We start from the raw sequence: 14,629 nt of genomic DNA, 5'->3' as shown, positions 1-14,629 counted from the left end.
GAAAACTCTGGGGGCAGACATCCCAGGTTCGAATCCTGGCTTCTCCTCCGTGTGCTGACAGAGTGGCTCAAGCATGTGGCTGAAGCTTTGTCATTCTTAATTCCTTCACGTATAAAAAAGGTGATCATTATAGCACCTTTCTCTAAGGGTTGTATCAAGGATCATAGAAGTTAATTGTTATAAAGTGTTTTTTTTTTTTTATGATAGTCAGAGAGAGAGAGAGAGAGAGAGAGAGAGGCAGAGACATAGGCAGAGGGAGAAGCAGGCTCCATGCACCGGGAGCCGGATGTGGGATTCTATCCCGGGTCTCCAGGATCGGGCCCGGGCCAAAGGCAGGCGCCAAACTGCTGCGCCACCCAGGGATCCCTAATTGTTATAAAGTGTTGAACATGTAGCAAGCATTCAATAAAGCATGTAGCAAACATTCAATAAAGTTTGTTGTTAGAAGGCAATACTATATAATGGTCAAGAGCAAGGCTCTGAAGCCAGGACCTCCTGTTACCAGGAGTGCTAGCAGTGATCTTGGACATTATAATGTCTAATGCATTAGCAGACATCATCCATAGCTCATTAGGTGACCAGTAAATATGTGTTCAACTGCATTGTCAGTAAATGAGGAGACTCCATTCCGTGAGTTTGTCCTCTTATTATTCAGCTTCTTGTCAGTGTGATAACTGTGTCCTACTCATGTGACAAATGCATAGAATAATAATCCTTTGTTAATTTGTAAACTAAAAGAGGCAAACTACAAGTTATATGTGCTTCAGTTTTCTCCCCTGTGAAGAGGAGATAATAATAGTACCTACCTCTTGGGCTCATTGTGAGTTAAGACAATAAATATAAAGCTCTTAGTTTCTGGTCCATAGGAAGCAATATATACGGAAGCATTATGTCCGTGGAAGCATTTTATATATATGTATATATCTCATTATTATTCTTCACTCATCATCAGTAGGTGTTGAGGAGAACCTGAGAGTTTGTAATGGGAACTGTGGGTTGGGTAAGACTGGATAAGACAGTGAGAAAGGATTGCCAATAAGCCTGAAGATTGGAAGCCATGTGGTGCATCAGACCAGGGGAGCATGTAGCACCCTGGGGCAGAACTAGAGAAGAAAAACGGTTGGACAGTTCAGAGTTTGGGTTTATTAGCAGAAGAATTATGAAAGGAAAAGAGAGCTGGTGAGCTGAAGGTTCTATGACCTGCTGTTTTGAGAGGGTAGTAAGAGTCATTGACAACTAGCCAGGGATGGGAATAAAGCTACTAGAACATGTGTTAGACCAGTATGGATGGCTGTTTGGTGGTGACTTCAATTTCATTATATTTATTGCATCTCCTCATCAATTTGCCTGTTTCTCTCTTTCCCTTTTTGAACAACTTTTCCTAGGTTCTTGTTTTTCCTTCTCTGCCTATTTTCTTTTTAAGTCTTATATCTCTTCTGACTTTTAGCATAGCGACATAAAGACTAGCATAATTAGGAAGCCTGAAAGTATCATTTCTGTGTTTGCTTCTTTGCGTATTCTCTGAGCATCTATTCCCTGTCTAGCATGGGGACATTTGCTCTGATGGATCCAGAAAAAGGCATCTGATATGTTCGTTATCCTCAAGGGTCTTTGTGGGAGGAATTCACATGAAATCATTAATGTGTATATGGTACAGAAAAATGATCATTATTACACAGTCAAGTGTCAAAAAATATGGCACAGCCATTAAATGTGGGTGGTCAGAAAGGTGCGTAGGAAGGAAAGAGATACGAGCTGGAGCAAGTAAAGACAACTTTTTAGAAATGGGAATTCAGAGAGAGGCTTATAGAGAAGTGAGAGTGGGGAGCGTAGGGTACAGTGTGCAGGCCTTGGAGGAGAGCAGAAGCCCAGGGTAAGTGTGGCGAACAGGACTGTGCCTACCTGGCAGGAGAGCACAGTGGGTCGTAAGTTGAATGGGAGGTAAGACTGAACACTTTAAATTCTCATAATGCATAGTTCACCAAGCGATTAATAAATATGTGTTCAGCTACACTGAGAATAAATGAAGAAGAGACTCCCATGAGCTTGTCCTCTTGTGCTTTAGGTTTTTGTCAATGTGATCATTACGTCCTAACATCTAATAAATACATATTAAAAAAACTGTTGTAGCACCTCGGTGGCTCAGTCGATTAAGCATTTGCCTTCGGCTCAGGTCATGGTCCTGGGATCGAGTCCCGCATCAGGCTCCCTGCTAAGTGGGGAGTCTCCTCCTCCCTCTCCCCACCCCCTGCTTGTGTTCTCTCTCTCTTTCTCTCTCTCAAATAAATCAATAAAATCTAAGGGGAAAATAAAAACCTCCCCCAAACTTTGTTAATTTAGAAACTAAAAGAAGGCAAGTGTGTTATGGTAGGCCTGTTGAAAAATAGGCATTTGGTGACTTTCTGATTAAGAATATAAACATCAACATAAAATTACAGGAAAACAGAGAAGTGGGCTTTCTGAGGGATGTGATGGGGAACATGTCCTAGCCTGTGACTGAATTCTGTATGTAAATAGCTTTTTCTTCCTAAGCCACCCTTTCTGGTGCTTTAATCTCTTTCAAGATAGCTATTCTCTCTTTCTCTAGCCTAGAGCAGCATGCATTTTGAGAACCATGTTAAATTAAGCTCTCCTAAAGCTAAATGTCAGGGAGTGTAAGTATTAGAGATCTTAAAATACATATTCCGTCATGAGGTAAGGGCACAGGGACCAGAGCTACCAGTACAGCTAAGCCCTTCTTTGAATAGTGGGTGCCCTATTAGTATTCATGAAGAGCATATAGATAACATCTTGACAGAGTTAAAGTTTCAACCTCAAGAGCTACTGCTTTTCAATAAGGAGTGCATTTAAAGACACTCATTTTGCATGAATAGTGACTGAATTGCTTCTAAAAGGAAGAGTATTACTTTATTGAGTGAGATATTTTTCATTTACTCTGTCTGCAGTTTAGAATTGTCATTAGAATTACAATAAATAATAAAGATTAGCACATGTAAGGCTTTTATCTTCCAAGAATTTTAGAGTTAATCTAATTTGTCACCCAGAGTCATCAGAAATGTGCACTGGCTTGTCTGCTGTGAACTCAGACAGTGTTCGCTTCTCGGCCTCTCAGTGCTCCCTTTTGGTGTTTCCATGGCCCATTAGCTCTTTGTTCTATGGCAAATGCCCAGAGAGTCAACAAATGGAAGGCTTTACCTTACATCCCCCTTTCCTCCCTAAGCATTTGTGCTCTTCAGTGAGGCTTCCTGGTTCTAGTACAAGCTTCTCCTCTGCCAACCGTGTGACCCTAGGCAAGGCACTTAACCCTCAGCTGCTTCACCTGGGATTCATGGTAGTATCTGCCTCAGAGGGCTCTTGTGACGATCAAATGAGATGATGGATATTATGTACAGAGCAAATACTATTTAATAAATATCAGCTACATATGTTTATTGTTTTAAAAATTATCCATAGGAGCACATCATTCCGGGAAGTTGTTTTATGTGGTTAAGTGTTAGATGAGGAAGTGACAAGCCCTGCCATGTACCAGGCTCAGTGCTGCACCCTGGGACAGAAAAGGAAGAAACCATGGCATCTACCCTCTAGAAGTTTGCACCCTGGGTTTTTTTTTTTCCTCCAGGGTGGGAGGGGGTTGGCATCTATACAAGTGACATTAAGACACGGAGAGTGCCTGCCCTAATAAGATCACGTACAATTAAAGAGCATAAGAGTGACGGGTTTTTATTTAAGGTTTTTATAGAAAGCTTTGGAGAGGAAGGAATATGTGACCTAGGCCTTGGAGGATGAGAAGGACTTCAACAGAAAATGAGAGAATGTTAGGGTGAGCCATGATCAAAGCTGGGGTGTTTGCCAGCTTCCCTGTTGGCAAGACCCCTGTGGGAAGATAGAAGCAAAGTATGTCTTGAAAGCAGCATGACTCCCTGGAAGGAAGATTTTAAGCAGGTCAGTCTAATTTGTGTGGAACTCTAGAGCTACCACTTTGTCATTGTTTCTTTGGGTGGTTTTTCCTCTTCTCTGTCAACTTGAGAAAATGGTGAAGTCTTGCAGTCTCCTTTGGAGCCAGGAGAAGCCTTACTTGTGGTTGGAATGTGTGGTGTCTAACACTAAGATTTTTGTGGGCCTCTCCTACTTTCCCCTGTCTCATTGGGTCTGCATTTCCATTAATATGATTTGGATGGGATTTTATTGGACATTTAGGAAATAATATAAACTCTAGAAGACCCCTGTGGCAGCATTAAATTCACGTCATGTTTTAAAGACTGAAGTGTACTGATTGCCAATGTTGTAAGACAAGACGCTAGAAAGACTGAGAGGATCTAACTCACAAAATTTATGACTGTGCCACGGAACTGTTTCTGACTGTGTATCACTCAAAGGAAAGGAAACTTTCCATCTTTCTCTTTCAGTTTCAGAGTCTGGGGATTATGTCATCTGGGAAGCACATGGACCTGTTTAAATGGAAGACATGTGTTTCCTTGAACAGCATCTTCGGCTGAGACAAAGCCAGCAGATGCTGCCGCTTAAAACCCATAGTCCCTCTCAAAAGCTTGTGGGGAAAGGGAGGATTTACCAACACAGAATGAGAATGTTCTGGGTGCCAGATTTTTGTGCTCAGTATTAAATATAAAATGTGGGCGCCTGGGGGCTCAGTCGATTAAGCATCTGTCATCCGTTCAGGTCATAATCCCAGTGTCCTGGGATCGAGCCCCGCATCCAGCTTCCTGCTCAAAGGGGCTCCCTGTCCCTCTACTGCTCCCCCTTCATGTGCTCTCTCTAGCTCTCTGTCCATCAAATAAATATAGAAAATCTTTAAAAAAAAAAACATAAGAACATGTTCTCATGGCAGAGCTGTTATTGTTTTAACATATGAAGATCATCAAGATTAATAACTTCATAAAGAAGTAGTTCATGGTAGATACAGGATTCTAAATGAGGCCTTACAGCCTCCAATGTCCATAATTTTCTTTTGTCAAGTGTGATGTTTAGTTTGTACTGTTTCTTCTGTGATACTTCTTCCTTAAACTTCTCTCCAAGTTTGACCTCAGTAAAGTCTTCATGAATGGGCTTGCTTTTGTAGAGTACATTACATGAAATTTTTTCTAATTTATCACCATGTTGACTTGTATTTAGTTCAGAACAATGATTTATCTAATTAGAGTCACTCATCTTGGCATAGGAAAGGGCACAGATGGGTTGGTTTGTTATTTCAAGATAAATATTCAGTATTTTTTTTAATTTTTATTTATTTATGATAGTCACATAGAGAGAGAGAGAGGCAGAGACAGAGGCACAGGGAGAAACAGGCTCCATGCACCGGGAGCCCGACGTGGGATTCGATCCCGGGTCTCCAGGATTGCGCCCCGGGCCAAAGGCAGGCGCCAAACCACTGCACCACCCAGGGATCCCAATATTCAGTATTTTGGATAAGGACCTTTAGCTTCTGTCATTTGACAATTTCAGCAGCATAATTTGATGATATTGAGTCTTTCCAGTAGAGACCACTGATAGGTAAATAACCTGTATTAGTTACTCTGCAGTTGCAGAATGGATGACCCCTTTTGAGTAAAGTCTGCCAGTTGCTTCATTTATTGTGTGTAGATTATTAGCTTAATTTGTCCTTGGTCAAGGACAAGAAGCCAAACTTTATAATATGTGGGGCTTTTAGTGGAAAAATAATAAGTCTAGGCCTCTGTTACTATAAAAAAAATTAACAATTTTCCTTCCTCCTTATTGTTGAAATAAGATGAATGATGGACTTAAGCCTCAAAATTCTGCCTTCATTGTCTCTTCTAATTTTTCTTCATCATTTCTTTCATTCTTCTTTTTTGTTTTCTCATTACTTCTGAGTGATAATCCAGGAGCATCAGTTCCCCTGACTCTTTTCTTTCAGCAGCTTGAAAACTGACCTGTAAGGAATTAAAAAGTAATTAGATAACTATAAATTATTAAAGTATTCAGTTGAGGTATTTCGTAGTCAGTACATCAGTTATACTTTTCCTGACTCTTGTCTAAAAAGTATATTATGTCCAATTCGCTTGTGCACTTTTTCATCTTTCATTTTTGCTAAAAATACTTCTTTCACTCTTACTTTGTTGTAGGCACAGTGTTGGCGGTGTCCGTCTTGTTTCTTCCACGGCTCTGGGGGCTGATGGTTCTTACCTCATGCCACCTTGACCAATGTGCATGGTTACACATAGTTTTTTCAGCCCCCCTTTGTTCAGGGAAGAATATTTGAATTCAGGGGAATGAGCAAGATGGGGGTTAATTTTGAAGCCATTTGAGTGTATAAAAACAATGAATTATCACCATTATTTAGCACAGGGGTTCATATGGTTGCTTACTTGTAACAACCCTCACAACTAACTGATCTCGATATTCTGGTGGGCCAGGATGCTTCTGAGTATATAAAACTAAGTAGTCTTGGATTATGAAGAAAAAGAAGCCTATAGTGAGGGAGATAGAACATACTCAAATAATTGTAATTCAAGGGAACATGTCATGTCATTAGCAATATAAAGTCGAGTGGATTCCTGGGGAAGGAGAGATTAATTTGGGGGTTTTTAGCAGAGACATACAGTTTCTGTAATGGCATGTCAGCTACATGGGAAAGAAATCACATGTGAATGTGATTATTCTGAACCCCAGAGCCACATATACCATTCATTAATTCTTGATGTTATGTTTTCTCTTTGAATATTAAAATTTTATACACACACAAAAGCACATATACTTAAACAATTCACATATAATTATATTACATAATCAAAATCCTTGAGGCTAAAAGATCTATTTTTCTCTAGGCATTGGCAATCACTTTGACCTCTCCAGTTGATACATCTGCTTGATTTATAGTTTCCCATTGATTTCTTTTACTATTTAAAAAATGCGTTACCTAAACAAAGATAGGATCATGATGGTGGAGCAGGATGATTCTGAGCTGACCTCCTCCCATGGAGACATCCAAACTACCACTGGGTATGGAACATCTCTCTCTGAAGACTTTACCTGACGACTAGCAGAACACTTCCACAACTAAACATAGAAAAATCCACACCTGGAAGTATAAGTGGGGCAGAGACACAATAGAGTTATCACCAACACAGAGATTCTCCCTGAGAAGCAAGGAGGTCCAGCTCTATGTTGAGCAACCACCCACCCTGGGAGCCTGCCCCAGGAGGATGAGCCCTCATAATGTCTGGCCTTAAAAGTCAGCAAGCCTTGACAACAGGTGAGCGGAGGGCTATAGCACACTAGTGCTACCACAGTAGTCATGGCAGGGCATTGCAGCCAGCGGGCTGGGGGCCAGACCCTTGTACCAGTACACCTGCAGCTGTCAGAACCTAGCCACTACAGGACAGTATACATAGCCCACTCAGGGGATACCTCCGGAACACTTAGTCCTGGTATCCAGTTGGCATTGCACTTGTGGGCCCCACAGGAAACTTTCTATTAAGGACACTCCTTCAAGACCAGGAGACTAGCTGACCTACTAATACAGACAAACATAGAAAGTCAAGCAAAGGCATATGCTCCAAATGAAAGATAAAACCTCAGAAAAAGAGCCAAATGAAACAGAGATAAGCAGTTTACCTGGTAAATAATAGTTCAAAGTAATGGTCATAAAGATGTTCACCAGACTTGGGAGACGAATGAGTGAGTCCAGTGAGAACTTCTTCAAAGAGAAAGAAAATGTAAAAAAAAGAACCAATCAGAGTTGAATACAATAAGTGGATTGAAAAATACACTGGAGGGAATCAACTGATTAGATGATGCAGAACAGATTGGTGTTCTGAAAGACACAGTAGTGGGTGATCTGAAAGGCACGGTGGTGGAAATCACCCCAGCTGAAAAGAAAAAGGGATTAAAAAAAATAAGGATGGTTTAAGGAGCTTTGGTATAATATCAGGCATACTAACATTCCCATTATAGGGATCCCAGAGAAGAAGACAGAAAGAGGCAGAAAACTTATTTGAAGAAATAGCTGAAAACTTCACTAACCTGGAGAAGGAAACAGATACCTAGGTCTAGGAATCACAGAGAGCCCAAGACCAGACACACTCAAAGAAGTCCACACCAAGGCACATCATAACTAAAATGTCAAAAATTAAAGAGAATCTTAAAAGCAGCAAGAGAAAAGCAACTAGTTACATAGGGAAGGTGGTACCCCATATAAGACCCATCAGGTGATTTTTCAGCAGAAAAATTTGCAGGCCAGAAGGGAGTAGCATGATATATTCTCAAAGGGTTGAAAGGGAAAAAACCTAAAACCAAGAATAACCTACCTGGCAAGAATATTCAGAATTGAAGGAAAGATAAAGTTTCTTAGCCAAAATTAAAGGAGTGCATAAGCACTAAATCACCCTTAATAAGAAATGTTAAAGGGACTTTTTTAAGAGAAATGGAAACAGCCATAAAAAATGTTTTATCTCATAAAATACTGGGACCCCTATATGCATTTAAATACCACTCAGGCAGCTCATCCTGAAGTGATTAATAAACCACAAAAATAACCATTTCCTCTTCTCTCTTTATAGTATTGGTATTTTTGGAAATTGTATTGCCTGTGCCAAGTTTTATTTGTAGATAGAATGAGAATTGTTAAATGGTCTATCAATTCACAAGAAATCTTTGTTCCTTTATTAAGAGTATACCAAATATGGATTCTCTGGGTGGCTCAGCGGTTTAGCGCCTGCCTTTGGCCTAGGGCATGATCCTGGAGTCCTGGGATGGAGTCCCATGTTAGGCTCCCTGCATGGAGCCTGCTCCCTCTGCCTGTGTCTCTGTCTCTGTCTCTCTCTTTCATGAATAAATAAATAAAATCTTAAAAAAAAAGTATACCAAATAACTAATTCCATTTAGAGTTTTCAGTAACTTATTATATCCTTGAGGGAGCCACACGAATCATACAATTGTTTCAGGTATTCAGCAGAAGTTTCTTGCTGAGAAGACTGTATCTCTCCCTCCTTCCTTTGACTAGACAAAGCTTTTCATAAATTGATGAAGATTTTTATCAAAATGAAGATTTTACTTCAGCACAAGGAGTAATCTGAATGTTTATCAATAATGGAATGTTTGAGTAAATTGCAATACAATTTTATTTTGGAATATTCTATAGTTACTACAAAATGGAAACCGTCAAGGTGTATGAACTTAAATGAGCATGATCTTTGCACACTAAAATTTCTAAATGGCTATGTTTACCAGTATATTTGTATATTTAAAAAGTTACACAATGGACGCCTGTGTGGCTCAGTAGTTGAGTGCCTGCCTTTGGCTCAGGGTGTGATCCCAGGATCCAGGATCGAGTCGTCAGGCTCCCTGCATGGAGCCTGCTTCTCCCTCTGCCTGTGTCTCTGTCTCTCTCTCCGTGTCTCTCATGAATAAATAAATAAATTCTTTTTTTTTGAAGTTACACAATGATATAGTCCCTAAGGATATGTAAAAATTGGTCAAAGGATAGGCAAAACAGGTTAAAGGGGCATGATTATTAACAGAAGAGAATTCAGAAATAGATTTATACACGTATAGTAATTTAGTGTAGGATAAAAGTGGCATTTCAGAGGAATGGGGGAAGATGTATTATTTGATAAATAGCTTTTAATACTACTTGGCTAGTTATTTGGGAAGAAAAGAATAAGATAGACCGTGATCTCCTTTATCAGAAGCAATTACAGATTGGTCAAATATTAAAATTCTTTTTCGTAATGAAGTCATGCAGTTTCTAGAAGGAGTTATTAGTGATTTGTTTTGAAATGAGGAAGACTCTAAGCATGACCCAAAGTCTGTAAACAGTGAAGGACAGAGAGGATAAATTTGCCTATGCCATATTGTTTTAAAGGCTTCATAACTGGATGAAACTATAAACTGTGAAATCCCAGTTTTAGCAATGTGACTAAAAAAATTTATTGATACCATTCTACAAGCATTTGGACAATGCACACTTACAGTGACCCAAAAGGCTACTGTTATGTGATTTTAGCAACTGTGTTTATGTTTGTAACTGTCACTGTGAACCATTTAATTGATAGCACTTTGTTGTCTTATTTGAGTATTTGCTTGAGTATGTATAAACAATAATTTGGATATTGTTACTTGAATGAATGAGAACTGTTAAACTGGGGAAAAAAATGAGAGAATGCATGTAAGAAACTGACATGTTGGGCACCCAGGTGACTCAGTGGTTTAGTGCTGCCTTGAGCCCAGGGCGTGATTCTGGAGACGCGGGATCGAGTCCCACGTCAGGCTCCCTGCATGGAGCCTGCTTCTCCCTCTGTGTCTCTGCCTGCCTCTCTCTCTCTCTCTCTCTCTCTCTCTCTGTCTCTCTGCTCTCTGTCTCTCATGAATAAATAAATAAAATCTTTAAAAAAAAGAAACTGACATATATAATTTACCTCTGGGCTGTGGGGCTGGGTGTGATGGAGAACAGAAACCTCATTTTCTGCTATTTTCACCTTTATAATATGAATGTATATTGTTTTTATCATTGAGGAAGAAACTTTTTTTTTGTTTTTAAGTGAAAAGTAACTTAGAATTTTGGGCTTCTGAAAGACTTTATCACATTCATAAGCTGTCTACTGCTTAGCTATTTCAACCAGCCACCAATTAGGGAAAGAGCAACAGCAAAAATCCAAGACGTTTGATTCTTACAAAGTATTCATTTTCCTTAATAATGCTCCAAGCTCGGATTTATCATAGTGTAGAATGCAAATTTCATGAAAATTTTTGTACTAAAAGAGGAGCCATTGGACAGTATATGGAGGGCTGCCCCTGGGAGCACCTCTTCTCCCCTGGGAGCCGTTCTTCTGCACTACTGGGAAACCCTACCCATGAGTAAAAGTGAACAGGTGACAGTAACTTGTAATCATCCTGCTGCTTTTATTTGGGTTTTGAATTCTGAAGTTATGGAGTGGAAGGAAGTAGATTTCATAAAAGGCAAATTTTATTAGCTCCATTTAGCCAAGTAAAACTGAATGTTTGATGATGTACTTAGAATGCATACTGAATCCAGTAAATGCCTGAGCTGATAGATACTTTAGTCATTAAAACTATAATCCAATTAAGGCTAAGGAAGCTAAATAAACAATTTTTAATCAAATGTACTTTGATTTCTCTGTTTCTCTCCCCCTTTTCCTTTACCACAGGTCACAGTAATGAAAGGCAGTAATAGAAATAAAGATCATTCAACAGAAGGAGAAAGGGCTGGAAAGCGACCAAAACGAAAGTGTCTTCAGTGGCACCCACTGCTAGCAAAGAAACTGCTGGACTTTTCAGAAGAGGAGGAAGAGGAAGACGAAGAGGAAGATATTGATAAGGTAACGCCTCTGTTTAATAGAGAAGTTCTGAGTTTTGAGAAAGGACAGTCGTCCCATATGGGGAGAAAGATGCATTTCTACAAGTGGGCATAACTTGCATCCTATTTAACTGCTCAGTTTACCCTGTTATTCCAGATATTGATGACTCCTGAAGTCTCTGTACTTCCTAATAGCTGAGACAGAAACAGACCCTTCTTAGATAGTGTCTCTGTCAATTAACTGATGATTTTCAGGTAGTGTCATACTCAAATGCAGTGGAGATGATGGGGGATTAATAAAATCTGTTGTGCTCACCTGGCATCCACTCTGTTGCCCCTGGGGCCTCTCTCCCCAGCTTCAGCCTAGCTCTGCCTCTGTAGGCAGCCTCAGAGCATCTCAGGGCCTCATCTCCGCCACCTTCATGGCATCTGGCAGTTGGCACCCCCAGCAAGCCTCCTTGGTCATTCGGTCCTCCATGTCCCCTTTTTTTGTGTCACGCTTGAGCAGCCAGCTTTTATTTAGAAAGTCACACATTCCTCAGAGTCTTGGCATAACGGGTTCCTCCTCCTCCTCCTCATTCAGCTCTCAGGACAAAGGCTACCTTCCCAAAAGGTGGGATCTCATCGTCACAGGTGTCCCTCCCAGCCAACACGTTCCATGTCCAAGGATTTCTTTCCTGGCATTTACCATTTAACTTGTGTTTGGCTGTCTACTTGTGTATGTCTGTCTTGCCAGACTAGATATGAGCTCAGTAAGAGCAAACTCTTGCCCATCATGTCTTCCTCTTGTTCCTTGGAATCTGGAGTGGTGCATGTAGCCAGTATTGAATACATACTGGAAGAATCAATGAGTACATACTCTGTGTCACTACAATTTTTATAAACATGTTTTTAGTGTTCTTCAGACCTTGGATATCCATTCTGTCTTTTGTTTGAGGCTTTGATCAGCCTCTAAGAAACCATTTTTTTCTCTTTTTCCTGTTTCTCAGATGTCTTACCCTTTACGGTCTCTCTCACTGTTGACCTTTTTCTCCTCTTTTACAGAGAAAACAGAGGCCACCAGAGTGACTCCCATCAGCCTCCTCTATTCACCTGTACACTTATTTCACTCCTTCCCCATCTTTACTTCCTCCTCTCCTTTTTCAGAGAAACCAGTGTTATTAATTCTGTTTGAAGAATCTGCCAAGTTTATCCTGAATTGATCTTCCTGGCACATTTGCACCTGCCGGTCCTGTGGTCTCTGAAGTGGTCTCCTGCTCCCCTGTGTCTGTTCCAGGATTTGTTTCTCTCCCAGCTGCACCTTCCTAGCTTCTTTCAGTTGCTGCCCCCCTATTCTGCCCTCAAGTATTGGTATTCCCTGGGCTTCTTAATTTCTCTCTCCGTCCTGGACCTTTCTCTAAACTCTGCACTCTCAATTTTGTCTATTTACTGGACATACCCACGTAGATCTCAGATCAGAACCTCGGTTTGAATGTGTTCTGAGTGAAGCTTTGAACCCCATTGTCTGGCATCCCCCTTCCTCATAGGGGGGAATCCCCAGCTCGCAGGTGGATAAGACCAGAGGCCTTGTCTGTTTTCTTTTGCTCGCGTCTCCTACCCATCCATCAGCAGATTCTCAGCTGCCCCTTCTCCAGGTGTTCTCAGCTTGACTCCTCCCTCACGAGGTCCCCACAGCCTTCAGCTGACCCACGCCTCCACCCCTTCTAGTGCACATTCTAGCATGTTCTGTCTCTCCCCTTGGCCTTTCCAAAATCTGTTCCCAACAGAGCAGCCAGAGGCATCCTTTCAAATTTATTTGTATAGAGGCTGTGCTGCCCTTCCGCTTCATGAGGGTGGGGAATTCGCACTCGGGGCACCGCCTGGTCCCTGTCAGCTGCCCAGTCCACAGCTGTTGGAGTGAAAGAATGAAGTGATGGAACTCCCTCCTCTCTTCAGTCCACACTTGGTGATCTCCTCCACTTTCCTAGCCTGGCCGCCTTTGTACTCATGGCTCCGTTCATGATTATCACAGCCAAAACATCACTGCTAAGAACCACCTCAAGTTTAGCCTACCTGATACTGATCTTTCTGCTCCCCACCCAGTCTAATTTCTCTCATCTGAGAAAAAGCATTTTCTGTTGTATACAAAGAAACCCTGCCGCTGAAGCTAGAAACACCCTTCCTTTAAAAAAAAAAGAAAAAAAGATTTATTTACTTACTTTAGAGAGAGAAGGGCAGAGGGAGAGGGAGAGAGAGTCTTAATCAGACTCTACACTGAGCACGGAGCCCGACCCCATGGGACTCTATCCCACGACCCTGAGATCACTACCTCAGCCAAAACCAGAAGTCAGGTGCTCAACTGACTGCACCACCCAGGTGCCTCAACACTCTTCCTTTTTTAACCATAAAATCCAATTGAATAGCAGCTCTCTTGGTTCTCCCTCATAAATAAATATTGTCTCTCTCATAACTTTTCCCTTCTCATTACGGCCTTGGTTCAGCCTTCTCCGTTCTTACCTGGACACCTGGAACAGTCTTCAATGGTTCCTCTAGTTTGGGTTGCTAATAGTTTTGCTATTATAATTCATGCTCAACACTGCTGACAGGAGTTATCTTAAAATACAGGTCTAGTGATGTCTTTCCTATGCTTAAAACCACTCATGGGTTCACCATCCGGCTGTGGTTTCTATACCCTAGTCTGATACTAGTGTTAATTTGTGACAAGGTATTACTTGGCCCCTGGTGAAAGAAAAATTGAAGTCTTCATCGAGTTTTTCACTTCTTTATAATTTTATTTACTCGTTTGTTTATTCACTTGGTTAATTTAATGAAATGATTGTAACATTAAATAGTAGTTGAAAACATTTTTTTGATGTCCATATTTGGCAAATAAATAATCTGGGTAAAAATATGATAACCTATATTGGTCCCCTCAAAGATTTGTTTTTTTGTTTGTTTTTTACACAATCTGAAACTACTCATAGGATTAAATGCCTGTTGTTTTTGTTTTTTTTTTTTAATAAGACACGGCACATTCCTCATGAAGTATGTCCATAGCTATGTCTACAACCTCATGTCCTGGGTCCCTGGTCTAAACTTGTATATATCAGCGCTCTTGAAGTATATATCAATCAGTGGTCATAGAGCTTCAATCCTTTTTAGTTTTCTATGTCTCCCCATTGACCACCTGACACATTCTGAGTCATCTTTTAGAATTTAGGTCAGACAACACATTTTCTAGGGAGACTTCAGTGTGTTTCCATCCATCCGCTAGAGCTTCATTATCACACTGGTTCCTTTTAATATGATCATACTGCTGTTTAATTCATTAACTTTTGTCTTTCTTCCCTCCCCAAACAG

General features: G+C 40.7%; 1 protein-coding gene across 6 annotated transcripts in view; it reads left to right on the top strand.

Annotated features, from left to right (window-relative positions):
• The window catches only part of BBX (BBX high mobility group box domain containing), a 268,615-nt gene that overhangs the window by 159,905 nt on the left and 94,081 nt on the right, over positions 1–14,629 (top strand). For all 6 annotated transcript variants that reach the window (XM_055316272.1, XM_055316271.1, XM_055316267.1 and 3 more), the window contains one exon: positions 11,142–11,312. In XM_055316272.1, coding sequence (XP_055172247.1) covers positions 11,151–11,312 — 162 coding nt within the window. In that variant the 5' untranslated portion in view covers positions 11,142–11,150. The remainder of the gene's footprint in view (positions 1–11,141; positions 11,313–14,629) is intronic.

The sequence above is a fragment of the Nyctereutes procyonoides genome, unplaced genomic scaffold (genome assembly GCF_905146905.1).
Source record: "Nyctereutes procyonoides isolate TBG_1078 unplaced genomic scaffold, NYPRO_anot_genome, whole genome shotgun sequence".
NCBI lineage: Eukaryota > Metazoa > Chordata > Mammalia > Carnivora > Canidae > Nyctereutes > Nyctereutes procyonoides.
Note: the sequence above shows the minus strand (reverse complement) of the source record. Positions and strands in the feature narration are given on the sequence as shown.